Genomic DNA, 24,616 nt, shown 5'->3' on the forward strand with positions numbered 1-24,616 from the left:
TTGGGGGGGGTTTGTGCCACCTGGGCATTCCATGGCCTCCGAGACTGTGATAGGCAGTGAAGAGTGAAATCAAAAATTTACGCCCTTAGAAAGCCTGAAGGCGGTGCTTGGTTTTCGGGGTCCCATACGCGGCTAGGCTCCCAAAAAGTCTCACACATGTGGTATCCCCGTACTCAGGAGAAGCAGCAGAATGTATTTTGGGGTGTAATTTCACATATTCCCATGGCATGTTTGAGCAATATATAATTTAGTGACAACTTTGTGCAAAAAAAAAAAAAAAAAAAAAAAATTTGTCTCTTTCCCGCAACTTGTGTCACAATATAAAATATTCCATGGACTCGACATGCCTCTCAGCAAATAGCTTGGGGTGTCTACTTTCCAAAATGGGGTCATTTGGGGGGGGTTTGAACTGTCCTGGCATTTTATGCACAACATTTAGAAGCTTATGTCACACATCACCCACTCTTCTAACCACTTGAAGACAATGCCCTTTCTGACACTTTTTGATTACATGAAAAAATTATTTTTTTTTGCAAGAAAATTACTTTGAACCCCCACACATTATATATTTTTTTAAAGCAAATGCCCTACAGATTAAAATGGTGGGTGTTTAATTTTTTTTTTTCACACAGTATTTGCGCAGCGATTTTTCAAACGCATTTTTTGGGGAAAAAACACACTTTTTTACATTTTAATGCACTAAAACACACTATATTGCCCAAATGTTTGATGAAATAAAAAAGATGATCTTAGGCCGAGTACATGGATACCAAACATGACATGCTTTACAATTGCGCACAAACGTGCAGTGGCAACAAAATAAATACATTTTTAAAAGCCTTTAAAAGCCTTTACAGGTTACCACTTTAGATTTACAGAGGAGGTCTACTGCTAAAATTACTGCCCTCGATCTAACCGTCGCGGTGATACCTCACATGCATGGTGCAATTGCTGTTTACATTTGACGCCAGACCGACGCTTGCGTTCGCCTTAGCGCGAGAGCAGGGGGGACAGGGGTGCTTTTTTTTTTTTTTTTTTTTTTTTTCTTTATTATTTTTTTGCTTTTTTATCTTATTTTAAAACTGTTCCTTTCATTTTTTTTTTTTTTAATCATTTTTACTGTTATCTCAGGGAATGTAAATATCCCCTATGATAGCAATAGGTAGTGACAGGTACTCTTTTTTGAAAAAATTGGGGTCTATTAGACCCTAGATTTCTCCTCTGCCCTCAAAGCATCTGACCACACCAAGATCGGTGTGATAAAATGCTTCCCCAATTTCCCAATGGCGCTATTTACATCCGGCGAAATCTAAGTCATAAAATGCTCGTAGCTTCCGGTTTCTTAGGCCATAGAGATGTTTGGAGCCACTCTGGTCTCTGATCAGCTCTATGGTCAGCTGGCTGAATCACCGGCTGCATTCTCAGGTTCCCTGTTGAGACAGGAGAGCCAGAGAAAAACACGGAAGACGATGGGGGGGGGGGGGGGCATTCTCTCCCACTGCTTGTAAAAGCAGTCTAGAGGCTAATTAGCCGCTAGGATTGCTTTTACATGAAAGCCGACCGCTGGCTGAAAAGAATGATACCAAGATGATACCTAAACCTGCAAGCATCATTTTGGTATAACCACTCAAAGTCGTGAATGCTGTACCTGAAGACAAAAATATGGCTAACAATAAAGCACAGTAAATGGTAAAGTATAAAAAATTGCATACCTGAAAAGCAAACATGATAAAACATAATAACAATAAAACATTGCAGAATAGAATACAGTAAAAAAGAGCAGAACAATAGAGAGAATAGAGAGAGAGAGAATAGAGAGAGAACAATAAAACGACAACTATTACTTTTTATTTTATATTTTTGTTTGTGTTTTTTTTTTTTTTTTTTACACTTTTTTTGTAACTGTAACTTTTATAACTGTAACCGGTTCCAGGTTCGGGTCTCTCAAAATGCGATGGCATCTTGGGAGACCCTGTGAAAGTGTGTCCTAGTCTGTGCAATGCTGTACCCTACGCTAATACTCAGCTAGTGAATGGTAGCATTCAAAACATTCACCAATGCAAAGACCAGGATTGTCAGGACAGGAGGGACAATAATAGCGGGTGTCACGCCTATATCCGTGCTTACTGCAGACACGACATCTTTTTTGGGAGGGTTCGTTGGGTAGGGGTACTAGGGGGAGGACATAAAGAAAATGCCTCTCATGCAGCCGACTGCATTTGGTTGGGGATGTGAATGGGGGAAGTACGGGCGCTGCAGAAGCGGTGGGTTCCCAATTAGGATTGGCGAATGCAGCAAGAAGGGCATTATGGGCACGACGGGCCTGTGTTTGTCTTCTTTGTGGCAGCGGGACACTACTTGTGCTTGCCACCTCACCAGCTTGAACTGCACTTATGGGACTCACCACGTCACCAAGTGTTACTGCAGTGCTGGTTTGACTATGACCGGGGTGTACTAGGCCGCTGGCGCTTGCCAGTTCACCAAAACGCTACCAAAAAAACTGTTAACGATCGCAGGGATCAGGCCTGACTCTGCGAACGCTGCAGTTATGCGTTTAGTGTTTTGTAAGTGACAGTGATCGATCGATACTGCACTTGGGTGGGCTGGGCTGGGCCGGGCGGAGGGGCAAAACGCAGGTGCTAGCAGGTATCTGGGCTGATCCCACTAACACTGCGTTTTTGGGAACCCTAAACTGCTGGGGATGCCAGTATAGATCTGATCGGATCAGATCAGATATTGATCAGTTCAGATACTATACCACTAAGGGAGGTGTACGGTGCGTGCGTGGGTGTTAGCGCTACTGGCACTAACCTGACGCTGCCTGGGGCTGGTGCTTGCCAGTTCACCAAAACGCTACCAAAAAAACTGTTAGCGATCGCAGGGATCAGGCCTGACTCTGCGAACGCTGCAGTTATGCGTTTAGTGTTTTGTAAGTGACAGTGATCGATCGATACTGCACTTGGGTGGGCTGGGCTGGGCCGGGCGGAGGGGCAAAACGCAGGTGCTAGCAGGTATCTGGGCTGATCCCGCTAACACTGCGTTTTTGGGAATCCTAAACTGTTGGGGACGCTAGTATAGATCTGATCGGATCAGATATTGATGCGTTCAGATACTATACCACTAAGGGAGGTGTACGGTGCGTGCGTGGGTGTTAGCGCTACTGGCACTAACCTGACGCTGCCTGGGGCTGGTGCTTGCCATTTCACCAAAACGCTACCAAAAAAACTGTTAGCGATCACAGGGATCAGGCCTGACTCTGCGAACGCTGCAGTTATGCGTTTAGTGTTTTGTAAGTGACAGTGATCGATCGATACTGCACTTGGGTGGGCTGGGCCGAGCCGGGCGGAGGGGCAAAACGCAGGTGCTAGCAGGTATCTGGGCTGATCCTGCTAACACTGTGTTTTTGGGAACCCTAAACTGCTGGGGACGCTAGTATAGATCTGATCAGATCAGATATTGATCCGTACAGATACTATACCACTAAGGGAGGCGTATGCTGCGTGCGTGGGTGTTAGCGTTACTGGCGCTAATCTGACGCTGCCTGGGGCGACGCATATCACCGCCGGGCGATCAGGGGGCTAAATCTTTATTCGGCGGGTGCCCTGACACTATAAAAAATAAACAAACTAACCAGCGTCACCCGTAACAGTTATACAGTGATCAGTGGTGAAAGGGTTAACTAGGGGGCAATCAAGGGGTTAAAACATTTATTAGGTAGTATATGGGGGTCCCTGTCGCTATAAAACGCTGACGGCGAACCTAAATATTTACCTCACTAACTAGCGTCACCAGTGACACTAATACAGCGATCAGAAAAATGATCGCTTAGCGACACTGGTGACGGGGGGTGATCAAGGGGTTAAAACTTTATTAGGGGGGGTTAGGGGGGTACCCTAGACCTACAGGGGGGTAATACTAACTGTCCTAACACTGTAAATGTCACAAACTGACACCAATACAGTAATCAGAAAAAAAAAAAAAAAAAAAAAAAAAAACCTGCTGGTGTCAGTTTGTGACAGGGGGGGGGGGGGTGATTGGGGGGGGATCGGGGGGCGATCGGGGGGGGGATCGGGGTGTTTAGTGTGCCTGGCATGTTCTACTGTGTGTAGTGTGTTGGTGCACTTACATTGCAGTCTTCTCTCCTCGGCCCGGAACGGAAAATACCGAGCCGAGGAGAGATGACATCATTTCCTCTGCCTCTGTGTACAATACAGAGGCAGGGAAATGATCCCATTGGCTGAGAGCGATCGCGAGGGGGGGGCCACGAATGGATGGCCTCCCCCTCACCTCCGATCGCCGGGGGAGATTTGCCGACCGCCGCTGGCACCGGGGGGGGGTCCGATCGGACCCCCCACCCGCGGGCAGGCAAGGACGTACATATACGTCCTTTTGCCTGCCCGTGCCGCTCTGTCGACGTATATAGTCGTGCGGCGGTCGGCAAGTGGTTAATAAAAACTGTTTGAAACCATAAAAAAAAATAAACTAAAATCATTAATATTGGACATAAACACAACATAACTTACAATATCCCTGCTAAATTAGTACTAAAGCATCATTCACATGTGGCATACTAAAGTGTACGCCCATGTAGGGCCATGTTTACCCGCACAGGGATGCACATATGTTCCGTGCATCCCCGTACAGACAGTCCCATTTATGTTAATTGGGATGCAATGGCTGCACGGGCATAGCTGCTGTTCCCAACCTGACATCCATGTGGGTGTGGGTACATGACCCTGAATGCAGGCCGTGTGAGCTCAGGGACATGCATGTGGACCTACATGGATGTAAAATTGGGAGCAACGGCTCTGTTCGTGCAGGTGCTACATCCCAAATTACATCAGTGGGACTGTCTGCACAGAGATGCACGGAACACCTGTGCATCCCTGTAAAGGTACACTGCATATGCCCTTTGTGGAAAAGACCTTAGGCCCCTTTCACACAAGCACACCAATCGGGTCTGCCTGTCCGTTTTTTCAGGCGGGCCCAATCGGACCACCCGTTGTTCTTCTATGGAGAGGCTGATGTAAATGGACATGTGTCCGTTTAAACCCGCCTGCATTCGATCCAATCCGCTAAAAACAGACGGATGGGGATTCCATTCCCAATCCATCTAGCAGATCGGATCGGATGGTATCCGATCCGATGGAAATGGACAGGCAGTCTGTTTCCATCTGACCGCCCCATAGAGAATAGCAAGCTGTGTCTGTGTCCTTTTTGCATCAGCGGAGCGGACACGGACCTGTCATCCGCCTGCTCAGCGGGGAGCAGCAGACAGATCCCACCCTGAGCAGGCGGATCTGCTTGACTGAGTCCGCTCCATGTGAAAGGGGTTTTACCAGGAGCGGCCAGTCCATTAGGGGCACTAGGGGTTTTTTTTTTTAAGCCACATGATTAGAGCCTGAGGCTTAAATTAGGTTGGGCTCGGGCGCAGAGCATTGGAACCCAAACCCACCCACTTGTAACAATAGCAAATTAAAATTCGTTATCGTCTTCCGGCTTCTCCTCCTGGCCAATCAGGGCGGATTGGGTTGGCCGGCAGGAGAAGCTGAGGTATCCATGGAGGGGTGAGTGCAGGGGGGACCGTCAACATGGGGGGGTCTTACCAGGTTTTTATTTTAAAAATTTTACTTTTTACATTATTATTTTTAACAGTCATTTTTTTAATTTCTTCTTTTTTTTGGGGGGGGGGGGGTCTTTGGTGAGATATCAAAGGTCTAAACAGACCCCCTTATCTCTTTTTTTTGGGACAGAGAAAGGGACTGAAGATAGTCCCTTTTCTCTGCAGTACTTTGAATGAATGGAATCTATATAGAGATTCCATTTGTTCAGAAAATGACAGACTGATACATTTTAACACTCGCAGTTACAATATATCAGCTGTCAGTGTCAATGGGCACATAGCAGTGATCAGTAGTGATCGCTACATGTGCCCTCTCTTCTACAGGGGGGAGTTTAGTAAACACATGTTTACTAAGCCCCCTCAAGCCCCAACTTTACCCGCACCGCTCCCCGCCGCGCTCTCAAAGCATGACAGATCACGGAGATCTGTGCAGGCGGAGGGAGGGGAAGGAGAGATGCCACTCGGAGCGGCCATGGATCGGGGGTGTGGTGGCATTTGGGGGGAGATTTGACTGGCGTGGGGGGGGGACACATCTGGACCCCCCCATGCAGCACCTGAAGCCAGCGGAAGTGGAAGAGGAGGGATGCCGGCTAATGATGGTGGCTGTGGGGGGCGGGTTTGCAGGGGGGATCGAATCGGGTGGAGGGGGGGTAATTAATGCTGGGGGTGAAGGTGAGAGGAGAGTGGGGGTGGGGCAGTTTTAGATGGGGGTGTGGCGGGGGTGGAGAGGCAGGGGGCAGGGAAGTGGCGGCATGGGTGCTAAATGGGCAGTCACATTTAGGGGTTAATAACTCTGATCCGTGAGTTATAGAATTAATGAAAAAAGGGGTGTATAATGAGGCCTGCAACACACCCACTCAGCGCCAGATCAATCCCACAGTTCTATGTGCAGTGCATAAACTGAAGAAAATAGATAAAAAATATATAATACTCAAAATATTAAAAAAGGTAGTGAGCAGCTGTTTAAAAAGAAAAATAGCATAAACACAGTAGTATAAAAATCAAACCGTCAGATCACTGAATCATTAGAATACTAAAAACAGCGCTGAAATAAAAATATCAAAACATGTGGCAAGAACCACAATTGAAAGTCTCTATGTAGTAGGTGATAGTGAGGACAGTTCAAAGGCTTTTATAGGTGTAGAATCACTGATGTCCTAGCGTGCACCTTTCACCAGAGAGCAAGTAAACGTATTCCACCTCGTGATGCACACTCCCCCAGGGGGTCAAACAGCGCCCTCTGGACCATTCTATTTGTTTGTGTAATTTTGATATAATGTACGTAGTTAGAATTAAGGGGACCTCTGATGTATAGGGGATTTTAACATAAATAAATAGGATTATGCTATGTGCTGTCACGCTTGTATTTTATGGTATATTTGGAGCCCCTTTGCCAGTGAACCCTGCTGATGATGAGGACTAAGTATTTAAGTGGATGATTAACACCTTTACTCAATGCTTTTTTATTAGAGGCTTCTGGTGAGTTTGACCCCCTGGGGGAGTGTGCATCACGAGGTGGAATACGTTTACTTGCTCTCTGGTGAAAGGTGCACGCTAGGACATCAGTGATTCTACACCTATAAAAGCCTTTGAACTGTCCTCACTATCACCTACTACATAGAGACTTTCAATTGTGGTTCTGGCTACATGTTTTGATATTTTTATTTCAGCGCTGTTTTTAGTATTCTAATGATTCAGTGATCTGACTGTTTGATTTTTATACTACTGTGTTTATAGAGTTATAGAATTGTTCAGCAGAGTCTGCTGAACAATTCTGATATAAGCTTATGGTCATTAAAGTGACCATAAGCTTAAAGGAGAGGGAGAAATGAGGTCCGTACGCCGTACTGACTTGGCCACCTGCAGGCACTTCTGTAGGTCTTGGCAGTGAAAGGGTTAAAAATGGTACTGAGCTGTTTTAGTATTTTTCTATATTTAAAGCCTTCATGTATGTATGTATGTTTTGTTTTGTTTTTTTCTTTAAAGAACGGAGCTGCTGGGTTGTTATAATGACCAGGACTTTTTGGCGAAATTGCACTGTGTTCGTCAGGCTTTCCAGGTAACTGAAACAAAATGTTTTCTTGGTTATTCTTTCAAGATCGGTGTTGTAGTGCAGAATGAAGCCATATAGATACTGTATGACTCTTTGACTTCATGAAGATTTAGCATTTTTAAGGATCTAGACCAGGGGTCTCAAACTGGCGGCCCTCCAGCTGTTGTGAAGCTACAAGTCCCATGAGGCATTGCAAGGCTGACAGTTACAAGCATGACTGCCACAGGCAGAGGCATGATGGGACTTGTAGTTTCGCAACAGCTGGAGGGTCGCCAGTTTGAGGCCCCTGATCTAGACATTCTTTAATTTACAGGCCTGTATACTTTGAGTGTTACTAAACCCAGAACCCGCATTCACTACATCTGGTCTCCCACAGTACACAGAACATGGAAATGCAATTATTTTAGTAAACTAAATATTTTGCATATTGAACCCAACATTTTAGATTTTCTTTTGCTTTCAGTTTTGATAAGAAAAGTAAACAGGACAAATGGAGAAGGTGCATCTCCCTAACAGGGGCACAGACAGCAATAAAAACCTAATACAGTAGGTGTTCTAATCCCTCTCCACTCTATCCAAAACAAACAAAAAGTTTTGCCTTTAGTTATACTTTAGGACTTCAGAATAGATATGTATACACAAAATTGCATTACATACAGCTTGGGTGACCTGTAGGGAAGGTGGGGTAGTGTCCAAGCCCACAGTTTGGCTTTAAATGTAAATGATTGACTGTGCAGGGACAGATGCTTGAGAGTTTTGCCTACATATACCTTTTGTGATCAGCTTTAGCAGCAAAAAAAATAACTTATTTTCTGATTGCAGCAACTACTTCAGGATGAAGGCAACCAGTTGTTCTTTGGTGAAGTTGGGAAACAAATGGTGACAGGACTGATTGTTAGAGCTGAGAAGGTATTGTATAAAGATTTGGTGGTTCTAGAAAGTGCCCCAGCTGCAATGTTTTATCAGTTATTCCTAATGCATTGATGCTTAATTTGACCCTTGCCTTGTCTTTTGATAGTTCATCTAACAGTGGTTTATCTTGACAGTTTCTGTGCATAGAGGCTGTTGCAAGTTTTGTGTTGTACCCTTCCTCCAGTCACATCTCTATAGGCAAATGATGTCCTACATCCCAGAAGTCTTCGGTAGAAGAGGAGGGGTTTTCTCAGCTAAGCACACCCTCCTGCCTGCATGCCTGAGCTAAGGGCAGATGGATTCTAGGCAGTAAAAGCTACAGGAATCATCTGCAGTTACTCAAGATGACCACACCCAGAAATGCTAGGAGGAGAGGGAGGGGGTTCAAAGTGATTTCTCAGCAAAAAGCACCAAGACACGGATTAGTTGGCAAATTCGCTTTAAATGTTGTAAATGCAGTATATAGCGTTTTTGGTGCTCAGATGCAGTGTAGTTCTGCTTTAAGAATTCTATCACTCCTTTTCCTAGATTGTGAAAGTATACTTTATTTTCCTTTGGCTGACAGCTCACTGTGCTATGCTATGAGAGTCAGTTTTCACACAGTTTCACAGCTGCTATTGATTGCTAGAGAGCTATGACAGCACAGAGGAAGCAATGAAGAGCTTACAACAGCCTGTCTGCATAGGCGCTGTCAGATGGGATAACAGGGGTCACCTGAAAGACTATTGTATTGACTGACCTGGTTTTATTTTTGCTAAATATATATAATTGTTTCAGAATCCTAAGGGTTTCATAGAGAACTATGAAGAAATGGTGCAGTATGCACTGAAGGAAGATACATGGCCCACTACTCAGAGAGAACTAGAAGGACGCGGGGTAAGGAGAAAATGTGCTGTAAAGGGGTTCATGTATTGACCTCTTATGACACAATAGGCTGTGTTAGGTCTAATCTCTCTGCAGATAATTGCCGCATGTATATGGTAAATTCTCTTGCTCTACTGAGCAGCATCTGATGAGGGTTGATGTGACTAAGAAAAAGTCCTGCAAGCAGCATCTTTGGAGCAGTTTAGCAGCGGTGTATACACCACTCCTCCACCGCCCCTGCCCATTGAAATGATTGGGTACCGCTGCCAAAGGTCCACCAGCGGCACTTTTCGGGCGCATTTAACCCTTCGGCCGCTAGTTTTAGAGGCACTTTACCGTTGCTTTAGCGGTGCTTTCCGGCTGCTAGCAGTCGAAAGGGGTTAAATGCGCCTGTAAAGCACTGCTGCCGAATCGCTCTGGCAGCGGTGCCCATTAATTTCAATGGGCGGCTGCGCTGTGAGTGTGAAAGGGCTCTAAGTGTTCAGCATTCTAGTCGTGCAGAGCTAATATTCTGAGTTTGATCAGCGTAAGTCTTATGCCCCGTACACACGGTCGGATTTTCCGATGGAAAATATCCGATCGGAGCGTGTTGTTGGAAATTCAGACCGTGTGTGGGCTCCATCGGACATTTTCCATCGGATTTTCCGACACACAAAGTTGGAGAGCAGGAGATAAAATTTTCCGACAACAAAATCCGTTGTCGGAAATTCCGATCGTGTGTACACAAATCCGACGCACAAAGTGCCACGCATGCTCAGAATAAATAAAGAGATGAAAGCTATTGGCCACTGCCCCGTTTATAGTCCCGACGTATGTGTTTTACGTCACCGCGTTTAGAACGATCGGATTTTCCGACAACTTTGTGTGACCGTGTGTATGCAAGACAAGTTTGAGCCAACATCCGTCGGAAAAAATCCTAGGATTTTGTTGTCGGAATGTCCGAACAAAGTCCGACCGTGTGTACGCCCTATTACAGTCGGCATGCACTTCTTGTTCCCAATAGTCCCTGATAGCAAACTGATACAGTAATAATAATATATCTGGCACAACTCAGAAAAGGGAAAGTCTGGATGAAAGTCTGCTACTAGGCTTTCACTAGGTTTTTGGTTGTGGGAGGAAATCCACACTTAAAAACTCTATGCTCTCTATGTCTTAGTTGGAAACTGAACCCAAGAATTCAGTGCTGCAAGCATGCTAAATATGTAGGCACAATGTTGCCAAAATGACAGGAGAGCTGGGGACGGACTTAAAAAATATGGGATTACAACTAATCGTATAGCTGAGGTTTTACGAGTGCATAAGTCTATGTAATCCATTTAGAGAGGTGATAATCTGTACAGCGCCAGATCTCCGTTCTCATGTGAGATACTCTGTCCCTCCGGGTTTTATAGGTTATGTTGCTTTGTTTCCTTTCCCTAATATCGGTTACTTTGTCCCCTCCTCCAGCTGTTATACCCGTATGGAAATGTTTTTTTTTTCCTTCTATCTAGGTGGTCTGTATGAATTTCTTTGACATAGCACTGGATTTTATATTAATGGATGCCTTTGAGGACTTGGAAAATCCACCGACCTCAGTAATTGCCGTCTTGCGGAACCGCTGGCTGTCTGATAGCTTCAAAGAAACTGTGAGTAAATATGCATGACCCTCTGTTGTTAACATTGGATGAACAATTTAGCAGCTGAGTTTGTGTATTAGAAAAGAAACATACAACCTTATCAGGGTTATCAGTGTCAGATATCAATGCGCATCTACAGCCACAATTTTAAATTTTACATTTTTTTTTTTGGGTTTTTGGATTAGAACCTTTGGTTTATTTTGCTGTCCATGTATCCCATCTAGGGAGATTTATTCTCTATTTGTCTTGGTGACTATTGTCACTGGAATAAAAATTAGGGGGGGGGGATTGAATCTTTTGAGTAGAACAGGAATAGAGGGTAGATCCTCCAGTGGGAACAATAGTTCCAGTGTTGACTATTTTAAGAGGGGGTTTCCTTCACTTTGGAGAGATTTCCTAACTTCCTGTTCTGTCTATAGGACAGTAAAAGAAGGGAAGTCTCCCCAAAGGGTGGGGTGGCAAAAAACAAAATAAAAACATTATAGGGGTTTCCCTAATTGATCCAAAATAAAAAAAGAAAGCTTTAGCTTAACTACTTGCTTACTGGGCACTTAAACCCCCCTCCTGTCCAGACCAATTTTCAGCTTTCAGCGCTAATGCACTTTGAATGACAATTGCGCGGTCATACAACACTGTACCCAAATGAAATTATCATTATCATCATTCATTTCTTTTGGTGGTATTTGATCACCTCTGCGGTTTTTATTTTTTGTTTAAAAATTCGGTCTTTTTAAAATTTTTTTTTTTTTTTTTTTTATATTTTGTTATAAAATTTTGCAAACAAGTAATTTTTCTCCTTCATTGATGTACGCTGATGAGGCGGCACTGATGGGCACCTATAGGTGGCAGTGATGGGCACTGATGGGTGGTAATAATGGGCACTGATCAGCACTGGTTGGTTACGCTGATAGGCAGCACTGCTAGATGGCACTGATTGGCATCACTGGTGGGCATTGATAGGTGGCACTAATGGGCATTGATAGGTGGCACTGGTGGGCACTGTGGGCACTGGCAGGTGGCATTGGCAGGGTGTACTGGTGGCATAGATGAGGCAGAATTGCCTCTTCCTCTTTGGGACCGATGTCCCCTGCACATAAGCCGGTGATCGTCTTTTTTTTATCATCACGGTGTCAGCGTGAGGAAAAAAAAAAGATTACCGAGCTTTTGTTTTCATCATGTGATCAGCTGTCATTGGCTGACAGCTGATCACGTGGTAAGGGGCCGGGATCGCCCGGAAATTCAGGTCCGCGCTGTGGCCATCATTCGGCTATAGCGCGGACGCCAAGAGGTTAATATTTGAAAGTTTGAAATACAAAGAGAGAAAAATGTGCTTACCGGTCAGAGCTTCATTTTCTTTTTCTGGCATGGCTGTAGGCACCAGTACCACCCACCCCCAATTTTGTCAGTAATCTGGGAACCCTGACTGATGTATCGATCTAGCAGCTTTAGTCCTTTCTGAATCATCAGTAGAAACCTGTATACAGACCAGGAGTTCTGACTTCTCTTTCCAGTTCTGCATACTTTTCCTGAATCAGTGACTTGATTATTGGAGAAAGCCAGGCATCTATTATTTACAGAAGTCAGCAATGGCAACCGCCCATATTTTTCTCATTAAAGGTCTATTTAAAAACTAGAAAAATGCTAGAAAATGTAATATTTATGTATTTCAACTCTGTATTAGGCTGCCAGTTTGCAGTCTGGCTTTATATTGTGTATTAAGCCTCTTTCTTGTTTTGTCTAAATGTTTGTTCCTAATTCAAAAAACTTTTTCAATGTTACAGGCATTGGCAACTGCATGCTGGTCGGTTTTAAAAGCTAAACGAAGACTTCTCATGGTAAATGTTGTCCTCCTTTGAAAATAGAAATTTTGTTGACTTGCAAAAGTGTACCTGTTTCAGAACAGGCAAGGTTAGGAATATTTCAGACTACCTTGAATAACTGATTTAGCTGGCAGCATATGAAGGATAGAATTGTAGAGTTTATGATGGTAGGTAGTATATGCCAGAGGTGAGCGCAGAAGATATGATAGCAGACAGCATATGCAGGAGAGCAGCATAATGGACAATGTGTGCAGAAGAGGAGTGAGCAGTGCTGGGTGTCCATGCGGTGGAGTGAAGGGATCTGTGACACGCGGCGTCCATGAGATTGTGAACATCCATCTGATGAGTGTATCATCGCATTCTGGCGAATTCCCCACCAACCATCTGAGGCAATCTAAGGATCAGAGACATTGGAGGATCCATGTGTCCCTGCAGAGGGTGTAATCTGTCTGATTTTATGACCCTGCTCTTTAGGGGGTCCACCAGCTCTGGTAAGGGTTCTCATATATAGAGCTTCACTTCCAGGTTGAGACCCCTTTTTGTCAGTTGTAGCATTAAAGGGTGAAGGCGGTCCTCATTGCCCAAATTTACCCATTCCTCCACACACTTATCAATTGTGTACACATTTTTAAAGGACACTTTTTTTTGCACTATTGGTGTATATGGACATTCATTTTATTTTCATATTTTTATATTTCACAATGCACTATTGATGCATATGGACACTTATTTTCAATATTCAATTTATTTATTGCATATGTTTGTATTATTTGATTTATTTTGTTTGTTTAACCTCGACTTGGTCTCTTTGAAGAGATTTTTTAATTTAGCGTACTTTTATTTATAACTAGACAATCTGTACAGAAGAACAGTTTGTGGGGTATGATGGTGGCAAGAGGGGCGTGCAGAGCGTTTGATGTCAGGCAGCATGTGCAGCAAGGGGAATGCCAAGGGTATGATGGCAGGCAGTATATGCATGAGAAGAAAACAGAGTATGATGGTGGGCAACATCTTCAAGATTAAAGCGCAGAAAATATGATAGGGAGCCGTTTTTTCAGGATGAAAATGCAGAAGGTATGTTGGTAGGCAGTATGTACAGGGGCAAAACCCAGGAGTACTTCGACATGAAGGAAAAATGTACATGTGGCTGTTTCTGGTTTTAGTCATCTTTTACTGTATAAAGAATTTCACTTTGGTTCTGTTTATATTTTTGAGCTTTTAGTAATGTGTACTTTTTATAGTGGTTGTCCTGCTTCCTTATTACATTCTTTTTTGTGTAGGAAAATGCACATGCTTTTCACCAGGACAGAAAGACAGGGACACAGACAAGGTTCTAATTATTACATACCGTATTTATCGGCGTATAACACGCACCCCAAGTTTAGGAGGGAATTTTAAGGAAAAAAACTTTTAGAAGGAAAGTTTAAGGAAAAAAAACTTACATTTAAATGCCCATCAATGCAGCCTCATCAGTGTCCATCTGCAGCCTTGTCAGTGTCCATCTGTAGTGTTGTCCCCCATTGCAGCCTTGTCCCCCATTGCAGCCTTGTCCCCCATTGCAGCCTTGTCCCCCATTGCAGCCTTGTCCGTGTCCATCTGTAGTCTTATACCCGATTGCAGCCTTGTCAGTGTCCCTCTGTAGCCTGTGTCGTTTGCATCTTTGAAAATGGCGCCGCCATTCTCAGCGGCTCTCGGCCGCTTTCGGCCATTCTCGGCGGCTCTCGGACGCACTCAGCTTTCGGCAGCTCCCGCGGGACTGCGAAAGGCGCCGAGAATGGCCGAGAGACGCCAAGAATGGCCGAAGGCGGGCGAGAGCCGCCGAGAACGGCGGCGCCATTTTCAAAGCTGCCGAGAAAAGCCAAAAGCTGCTGAGAGCGGCCGAAAAGCTCACAATCGGCGGGGGTTCGGCGTATAACACGCACCCACGATTTCCCCCTGATTTTCAGGGGAAAAAAGTGCGTGTTATATACGCCGATAAATACGGTAGTTAATCTGGTTGAAAATAGACACAAATCCATCCAGTTCAACCAACAGAGAAAAATATAGAAGGCCTCTATATACACTATCCTATACATACAGTTGATCCATTCCAGAGGAAGGCAAAAAAAAACAGTAAAGCGTGATCCAATTTTCTCTAGCGGGGAGAAAAAAATCTCTATTTAAACATCTTAGTTCTACTTGAGCACATTGGCCCAATGGTTCGCAAGGGTTAATGATATTGAACGGATGGAAGACCTGACTGCCACAATCCGGGATAAATCTGAGGAACATAAGACCAGGTGGTTTCAGTGGACCCTCTATCGCTTCTCAGGGGAATACCTCCGCGATACATAGTCTGGCCTTAAGGATTGCCAGAAGCTCTAGTTATAAGCCTTGGCCATCAGACGGCTTAACGAACTGCGGGCAGTCCTTACCCCCTAGGTGGGACCTTGCCCCTCCCTTACCCATAAACTCCCCCCCCCCCCCTCTTTCTTTCCCACTATATTTTTATCTTTCTCTCCCTTTTCCTCCCTTTCTCTCTCACTTTTTCTCTTCCTTTTTTCTTTTTTTCCTCCCCTATATTCACTTTCTCCTATCTAATTCAAAAACTAGTATGTTTCGACCCCAGTTGGACACCCTGCACTACTTTTCCCCCACGTACTGATACCTGAATTCTTCAAGGTTACCGGGGATAACCCCTAACACATTACAAGGGATTATATTACCCGTCAATGTGAAGCCCTAGTCTTACACTTCCTAGGTATCTGGGTACCCTGCACACCTACAGATATATAGTCTCTCGTAATTACCCCTAGAGTAGAGTACTTACCTCTTGTACAGATGCTATTAATCATATATATCCTACATTGTTTGTACCACATATTCTGTGAAGTTACCTTATTACTGTATGTTGCATACCACTAAATAAAACGATAAAAAACAAACAAAAAAAAAAACAGACAGAACCAGCTCTTGAAGGAGTCTTTTCCACATTTTCACAGCTCTTACTGTGAAGAAAACTTTTAGTATTTGGAGATAAAATCTCTTTTCCTCCAGCCATAAAGAGTGCCCCCTTGTCCTCTGTGATGACCTTAAATTGAATAATTCTACACCAAGTTCACTATATGGGCTACTTATGAAATTATACATGTTGCTCATATCCCCCCCCCCCCCCATCTCCTCTTCTCAAGAGAGAATAAATTCAGTTCCTCTAATCTTTCCTCATAGCTGAGCTCCTCCATGCCTCTTATCAGTTTGGTTACCCTTCTCTGTACTTTCTCCAGTTCCCCGATATCCTTTTTGAGAACTGGTGCCCAAAACTGAACTGCATATTTTTCAGATGAGGTCTTACTAATGATTTGTACAGGGGCAAAATGATATCTCTTTTTCTCACTCTCTCTCTAGAGTCCATACCTTTTTTTACATTTCTGACAACTTGAATCACTTGCTGCGGAGAACAAGAACCTACAGTAATTCTGTAAATGTGCCTAGTTAAATAGATGCTACCTGTGCATTCCCAGAAACCCAGTCAGACCGCAAACCCTTAACCTGTGCTTTGAAAACCGCAAAACTCATTGGTTCAAACTATAGGCAGCCATGGTGCTGATGACTTTTCTCAGCCCCCGGCCCCTTGAGTAGACTGTTTTGGAGTGCATGTTGAGCTGGGTTGTAGGGCTGCAACTAACGATTATTTTCATAATCGATTCGTTGGCCGATTATTGTTTTGATTATTCGATTAATCAGATAATAACCTTAAAAAAAGTGTGGTGTATAATTTGATATGTAAAGTTTAAAATAAAAGGCAATTTCTTCTTAAATATTTATATTTAATACTACATATAGATAACAGAGAGAAGAGATATACTGTATATACTATTAAAGGTTGAATCTGGTAAATATCATCAGACTCAGAGAGCAAATTTTTTATTTAAAGAAAAAAAAAAATTAAAGACAGTTTTGTTGATTTTTAGACAGAAACATAATATAGATTATGTATGACAGACTCCCTTGTCATAGGCAGGTGTCTTGCTAAAAGCTACCTGTGCCTGCTGTCACTTTTGCTGGCCATACAAAAACAAATGTCTTCCTTCAAAAAAAAATTCATTTTAAGAACGTTTCACAGAGCAGCCCTAATTCTCCTTTTCTGGGGTCGTCCTCCTGCCTTTAGAGGGCCCCAATAGCAAGCTACAAATTATAGTTTAGAGTGGCCCTATAAGGTAAAAAAAAAACTTCTGCCTTTAAAACCACTCACTTCCTGCCCAGGACTACATGTTCCATGAGGCATTGCTCCTCACATATTCACAAGTTCTCAGGCACTTACTGACATGTATGGATGATGTACTGAGCCTGTATGTGTTCTGCACTGCATTTCCTGATATGTAAAAAAAATAATGCATTCTGTATGCAGGCCAACTAATCGGCTGGCCAATTAATCGATTATGAAAATAGTTGACTATTTTCAGAATTGATTAGTTGTCAATTAATTGATTAGTTGTTTCGGCCCTACTGGGTTGTATATGCAACATTGATTATTATGTCTTTCCTTTCTTTATATTTTTTAGGTTCCAGATGGCTTTATATCTCACTTCTACTCCGTATCGGAGCATGTCAGCCCCATATTGGCATATGGATTTCTTGGTCCAAAAGAGAATTTAACAGAAATTTGTACTTTCTTTAAGGTAATTTATTACCCGTATTAGTCTTCTATGATATACCTGGACATGTGTACATATTTGTATTCCGGAGAATACAAACTAAATTAATTTAGAGAACAAAATAGCTTATTGTGTACAGAGTATAGATTTCAGATACACATTATAGTGGTTCTAAAGCCAAAATGTTTTTAACCCTAATGCATTGCCTGCATTAAGGTAACAAATGCCTTACAACTTGCTATGCTCCCCCACCTAAATACTTACCTGAGTCCTCAATCAATCCAGTGCTGTGCCTGGCTGCATCTCTTCTCTCCTCTCTCCCTCTACTCACAGGGACTAAGGCAACAGCGGGAGCTGATGGCTGCTGTCAGTCAAATGCTGTGAGGTGGGGGCGGGGCCGCATTGTGTGTATCTATGTACGCACACATCCCTGCTCGGGATTGAGCCCGCATATCAAGCAGTTTGCTATGATTTGTGATTGTGTGTACAGGGCTTATGGCAGCAGGCACGCTTTTCTTGCCAATATTTGATTTATCCCCACCTCCTGTTCAGCTTTAATTTTGTTGGACAATTCCATCTAAATTTGCTAGTGTATCTAACACCACCTTCTCCACAAGTTGACAATGCTGCTCTCCAAGGATGTCTTTATTGCTCCTCCATAGATTGCGTGAAGTCAACCTAAGGCTGGTCATGCCTGCAGACTTAACAAAAAAATTGAACAGATCCCTCCACCCATGTTATACAAGCATTGATGAATGAATCCCTCTGCTAAGCTATTGTATTCTGGCCGCTGTCAGAATACCCAAACAGCGGCTGCATCTGATTGGCTGCAGCCGCTGTTTGCCCAGAAGTTCCTGCCTAGGCAGGAGGAGGCCAACAGGATCACCCACAAAGCAAATTTCGACCAGTCCATCAGGAACTGGATGAACTTTGCAGAGGTTATGGCCAGCTTAAAGTGATATTAAAGCTTCGGTTTAAAAAAAAAAAAAAAAAGTATACTTACCTGCTCTGTGCAGTGGTTTTGCATGGAGCAGCACTGATCCTCTTCTTTTCGGGTTCCCCGAGGGCACTCCTGGCTCCTCCTCCTCGAGCAGTGCCCCCAGAGAAAGCTGCTTGCCCTGGGTGCACAGCTGCGTGCTCGCTCCTGAGCCATTACGATATGCCTCCATAAGAGACCCCATACAGCCGAGGCCATCTTGAACATCGCTGGATCAGGTTAGTATTGGGGGGGGGGGCTGCTCACAGAAGGTTTTTTTACTGCATGCATAAAATGCATGAAGGTAAAAAAACCTTCAGCCTTTAGAACCACTTTAAGGCATGGGGAGGACAATGATGAAAATTATCAGTACTCCACTAGGAGCTTATGAATGAAATTCAGCTGATGTATGGTCAGCTTTATTTACCTTTCTCTCAATTTTGTCTATATCTCTCTCCTGATCTCTTGATAAATAGCCTCAATAAATTCTGGGTCCCTGACCTAACAATTATGCAAATCACAAGTGTGCTGTCTCTGCAGTGACTCCTAAAATATTGAAACCAGAGAATCTGTATGCCAGTCAGACATTTTCAGAAGAAGCTCAGTCTTTATATATTGCATTAAGAAGGAGTTTCCTGTAACAGTGGGGAGGAATGGGACTGATCTGTATCCTCCAGTCCCAAATTGAGGCTTTTCTTCTTGCTTGTTGCTTTTACATAGATTGAATTTGCCAGCAATGATAACATATCTGTCTTTGTTTCACAAAACAGCATCAAATTGTGCAGTATTTAAAGGACATGTTTGACTTGGATAAAGTAAGGTACACTACAATCCAGTCACTGGCAGAGGACATCTTGCACCTTTCCCGCAGACGGAGTGAGATCCTGCTGGGATATCTGGGTGTAGACAGTCTACGGGCAATGAATGGAGACCTGCCAGCACCAAACAGACCATCAGAGCTTCACCTCTGATGACAAAGAAACTACTGGCTACCAGAATGTAGACATCAGTTCCTATTTCCCTTATATTTTTAAGGGACACTTTACTGAAAACCAGGAGCCTGCATCACTTTGGCTAGTTGCTGACATCTCACAGAAAATCACAGTACCTCAGGAATATGCAACCCAGCTTCCAGTTCCCAGCACTCTTTAGTTTCATTATTTCATGCTATGGAAACAGGCATCTGCTTCGTTGGGTTGGGCAGGATGAAAATGCCACATCATATTTGTATGCAGCTTACATCTAGAACATATAGACCTCTTGTAAGGCCCATTCACAGAGCACTTACTTGGCAACTATGTGACACGACCAACCAGAAAATGGATCTAGCGCCAAGCCTTTTTTCAGGATGCCAGAGGAAATTTACAAACCTTGGAACACTAAAAAAAAAGATGTGGTAATTCCCAATCCTTGTCCTACCTGGGTGGGTGGAGACTATGAACATGTATGAAGTGTTCTCGTGGGAGATTCCTGGAAATTGTAGTAACTAGTCGTTTGGAATTTACTTCTTTTTTTTTTTTTTTTGGCTGGGTAAAGTGTCTCTTTAATGTGACTCCTTGCACTATCATTAATCATCTGGTAAAAGCAGATAATGCAATGCTTAGAATCTGTGTAAGTCCTTTGCAGGCTTGTGATAAAATCCACAGGGGGTGCACTAGCTCTGATGCTCTCTCCCACACCGATACAGACATAAATACAAAGAATAGAGTCAGCAAAGCCAAAAGGCTCACGTGTTCTGGCTTACAAGCGTTGATCACAGCATCGTTAATCATCTACTTTGGACATTTTTTGGACATTGATAGGTATCTTATATCTGCATTTTAAACAATCTGTTTCTATAACAGTTTTAAACAAGAAATGGAAGAAAGAAAAAAAAACTGTCTTTTTTTGATTTTATCATTGTTTACTAACATGTACACATGCACAGTATATTCTTTTTTTTTTTTTCCCTTTTTTTTTTATTGCAAATGCACCTAAATGCGAATGGACTGAATAGATAACGTTAAAGGGCCATTAAATATAAGCTACAATTTTTATTGTATGAAAAGAATTTTGAATAACATTCATGAAAAAATATGTAAACATTCCAGACGATGGATATTTGTAATCAAGAATACAGATTTAAAGCTCAAATCTGGGCAGTTGTTAAACATTCCGCTCCCCACCCCCAGCTCATGAAGGGTTTGTTTCTTGTTTTGTCAAGGTGATGATTTATTACAGAATAAAAAAAAAACTATTTCCATGGTTCTGCATGTCTGTTCTGTTTGTGATAATTGGTCCCCCAAAGTCTCTCGTCTTGCTGTTCTGTGACCAGTCTCGTCACCACCCCTTTCACTGACCTACTCGCGTTCAATGCAGAACCAGCATTCACCTCTGGTCCTGCATTGTATGTGATGACGTAGCGGTGCTCCAGCACCGGCTGCCACGGGACCACGCAGTAAAGTTTTACACCATCCTTTGACAAAACTAAAACGAAATAATTTATTAGCTCTATGAAGGGGATGTATTTTTTTGGATTTAACAACTGCCAGGAGATCCGCTTTAATGTGAAGTTAAAATTTCCAAGTCCCAGCCAGCTTCCTCTAACAGACCTACGCATAGGTTAATTACCTCTTGACATAGACCAACTGTGCTCCAAAGCTCACGGTGTCTTCCTGGCACATGAGAGTATAAGGTGAAGAGCAATTCGGCAATTCGTCCTCCCGTTAAAAGTGTGCAAGTTACAGCAGCTTACGCATTTCAGTAAAAAAAAACCTTATTCCTAGCCATGGCTAGGAATAAGGTTTTTTTGTTTTGTTTTTTTTGTTTTTTTATTATTTTTTTTTCCAAAATGCATAAGCTACTGTAACCTGCACACTACTATTTATCAACAAAGTAATTTTATCTTTTATTGGAAGGAGGAGTTGATGGCTTTTCACCTTATTCTCTCAGCGAACTTCCTGTCTGTAGACCTATGAATACAGACATATGTCTCTTTTTTTTTTTTTTAAACTTTGTTTAGATAAAATGGTATGTAATGTAGAATGATAGACCGAAAACATGTTTAAATGACAATTATCTCATTTCCATTGTTAGGAGAACGTTTACATGGATATTCGTGATTTGTTATGAGTAACTTTAAGTTTAATGGTTTAGGTTTACTGGCCCTTTAAATAAGACATTGCACTGCTATCTAATGTATCTAAATGTATACGCCGTCCTTTTTGTTTGATCATATCAACTATAATATTTATATGTAAATATGTGTAATATTTTTACCCAAGAGTAACTGTTATTACCGTGCAGTCAGGGCAATGAAGAAATAAAAGGAAATTTATTAAAATTTTAGAGGACTGTTGCCCAAGGCAACCAGTCAAGTTGTATACTTCTCCACAAAGCTGCCTATAGTTAGATGGGTTGCATTTTGCTGAATGAGGTAAATATATAAGCTGTTGGTGGAGATGGGGGGGAGGGATATCCATCAGACAGAGTTAGAAATCTATCGTGGTAGCAATTGTTCTCTTTCAGTAAAGGCAGTGAGTGATGCTTGTCTTATTTTCCTTCCTTCCCCTCTCCTTATGAATGCGTGAATAGCCAGCAGAGCCAAGAGTTCCAATTTTTGGTAAAGCCAGCTGTCAGAAGTGCCAAAAGTTAGTTCATATGGCTGGCTGCCCTCCTATGTCTATTGGGCACTTTATTGCTGTCTGTAAGCAAAAGATGATGGTCTAGAAGATTTAGGCTAGACTGGACAAAGACTTAGTATATTGATACAAGCAGAAACTGCCAGCTGATAATGCTCAGGGCATATAGCAGTTGGATTAGAAAGCATTTTCATTACTGTTATTCTTTCTTAAAATAAGCTGGCCCACGTTAAAGTGGTAGTAATAAAAAACAAAAAAAACCCCTATAAGACAATGGCTTAATGTGCTAGTATACATCGTATACTAGCATATTATGAAATACTAACCTTAGAACAAAGCCCACCAGCAGCACGCCGTGACAGTTGACAGGGCTTCCATCTTCCCCCAGTCTTCCTTCTGGGTTTGTGGCCACCGACTGTATAAGTGACCCGGGCCGCGATGACGTCACGCACACACACGGGAGCCCTTGGCTGCGGCACGGAGCTCTGAAGGTCCAGCACAGTATGCTGGACCTTCAGAGCGCATGCACCAGTGACGTCACCGGCTGCATCCAGTGAGAATATCTCCTAAACACGGCAAGTTTAGAAGATATTCACTGTACCTACAGGTAAGCCTTAATTATAGGCTTACATGTAGGTACACCTTTAAAAAAAAATTACTACTACCACTTTAACTGCTCATGCCTCTTTTTCCATTCCATATCATAACCATGAATTATTAGTCAGTCCAACCATTTATGTTTCATTTTGAAGCTGGGCTGACATCTTAAAGCGGGGTTCCACTCAAATTTTTAACATAATCTTACCCCCTTCAGTTAATTGCATAAATGTTCAAATGCCGCACGAAAATTTTTTTTTATTGCTGTAATTACCTTTATATTGTACTTTATTGTGGCACTTCCTCTCTCTCTCTCCTCCCATGGGAGTAGGCGTGTTTATTGCCTTTCCCTGGCGCCGCACTGTCTCCTGGGAGCTTAGTGTCAGGCTTCCCAAGATTCAGTGCGGAAACAATGATCATGCATATGAACAAGCTGTGAATGAACAGCATTCACCGCATCCAGGAAATCAATGCTTGTGGGCTTCACATGCCCACAAGCAAGATGGAAACAGCCAGCATCACATTTTTTAAGTTATTCTTCAGTACGAAAACAGACAGAGGCGGAAATATTACACCCAAACTGTGAGTATTATTTTGGGGTTAGCAAAGTGTCTCAATGACCTGAAAAAAAAAAAAAAGATTGGTCGCCAGACTCCCGCTTTAACACAGTCCATTTGTCCTCTTGTGTGTCTATTTTAGGCGCATTAGCTCATGGATTTGTAACCAAATTCATAGAAACCTAACTACAGATTTTTAGATAATTAAAACAAAATACATAGCTGGGTTGCATGTATGGGAGGTATTTTTATTTCCAAAGGATTTGTATTTCTGTCCATCCATTACCCAGCCTGCACAGCCTGGTTAGTGACCAGTTTTCTCTACTACAGTTCAGCTAGGTAATTTCCCTTGCCCCCAGGCTGTGATTGGACATTGAGTGAGTAGCAGTGCAGTAGGCTGAACTTTTTCCTCTCACTTACCTTGTCAACATGTTTGTTGCCAGAACATGAGCACAGCAGCACACTTGATTGGTTAGTGCTGGCCTTTCTCTTTCCCAATCAAAGGTCTTGATTATAAGAGGTTAAAACACAGTTTAATTCAGTTATTTCAACTAACTGCTTTTAAAAATGTATTTAATGTTTTATATTGAATACACTGTTGTATTAAATTATGTTTTTAATATCTGCATTGAGTTCAGGTTTAATCCTCATTTTCTAAAAGTAGAAATGGAGTATAAAGCACAGAATAAGTCTTACTTGCCTTGTCTTTCCTGCCATACAATATGTTGTAGTCTGTAGCCATTGGGACAAAAACTATGAGGTCCATTTTTGAAATGGCTACCAGAAGAAAAAGCCTTTAAGTGGAGTGAAGAGTGAATAAAACTACAACATTTCAAAAGAAATAAAGGCTGACTAAAGTATATTTCTAGTGAGCACAGGTTTTGCGTAATTATTGTAATATTTATTCTAAAGTAAAACTGTAAAAACTCTAAACTTAATAAATTAATCTTATAGCAGTTATCAATGTGTGCTGCTGGTTTCTCAAAATGCAGCTTAGGCCGACACTGGGAGTCCCCCTAATATTCCTGTGCAAATCCAAATATTGTTAGCATGTAAGCAGACTGTCCTTGCTTCCTACGTGGCAATGCCCTGGTCTCTCCATAGGTTCTTCCAAACTATTGCTGCCAGGTGACAGATGCACACCGTTGGGGTCAGGAGATAAGCCAAAGGTCGGGGCAACTAGAAGACAAGGATAAACAGAGAACTTTGAGGGGTCTCTCTTCGGGAGAGCCCCACTGTACTTGGGTTGGTCTGCTTCGGCAGTCCTTCTAGTTGTGGGGGTCCGCCTGGTTTCGGCCGGATGGACCCTTTGTCTGAGTACCTCAGTCCCTGTCTGGAGCCTAA

General features: G+C 42.8%; 1 protein-coding gene across 2 annotated transcripts in view; it reads left to right on the forward strand.

Annotated features, from left to right (window-relative positions):
- Window positions 1-24,232, forward strand: part of MIGA2 (mitoguardin 2) — a 106,220-nt gene extending 81,988 nt beyond the window's left edge. For both annotated transcript variants that reach the window (XM_073600118.1, XM_073600119.1), the window contains exons 10-16: window positions 7,610-7,682; window positions 8,499-8,585; window positions 9,366-9,464; window positions 10,943-11,077; window positions 12,850-12,903; window positions 17,430-17,546; window positions 19,269-24,232. In XM_073600118.1, the coding sequence (XP_073456219.1) occupies window positions 7,610-7,682; window positions 8,499-8,585; window positions 9,366-9,464; window positions 10,943-11,077; window positions 12,850-12,903; window positions 17,430-17,546; window positions 19,269-19,469 (766 nt within the window). In that variant the 3' untranslated portion in view covers window positions 19,470-24,232. The remainder of the gene's footprint in view (window positions 1-7,609; window positions 7,683-8,498; window positions 8,586-9,365; window positions 9,465-10,942; window positions 11,078-12,849; window positions 12,904-17,429; window positions 17,547-19,268) is intronic.
- The last annotated feature ends 384 nt before the right edge of the window (window positions 24,233-24,616 follow it).

The sequence above is a fragment of the Aquarana catesbeiana genome, linkage group LG09 (genome assembly GCF_042186555.1).
Source record: "Aquarana catesbeiana isolate 2022-GZ linkage group LG09, ASM4218655v1, whole genome shotgun sequence".
Classification (NCBI taxonomy): domain Eukaryota; kingdom Metazoa; phylum Chordata; class Amphibia; order Anura; family Ranidae; genus Aquarana; species Aquarana catesbeiana.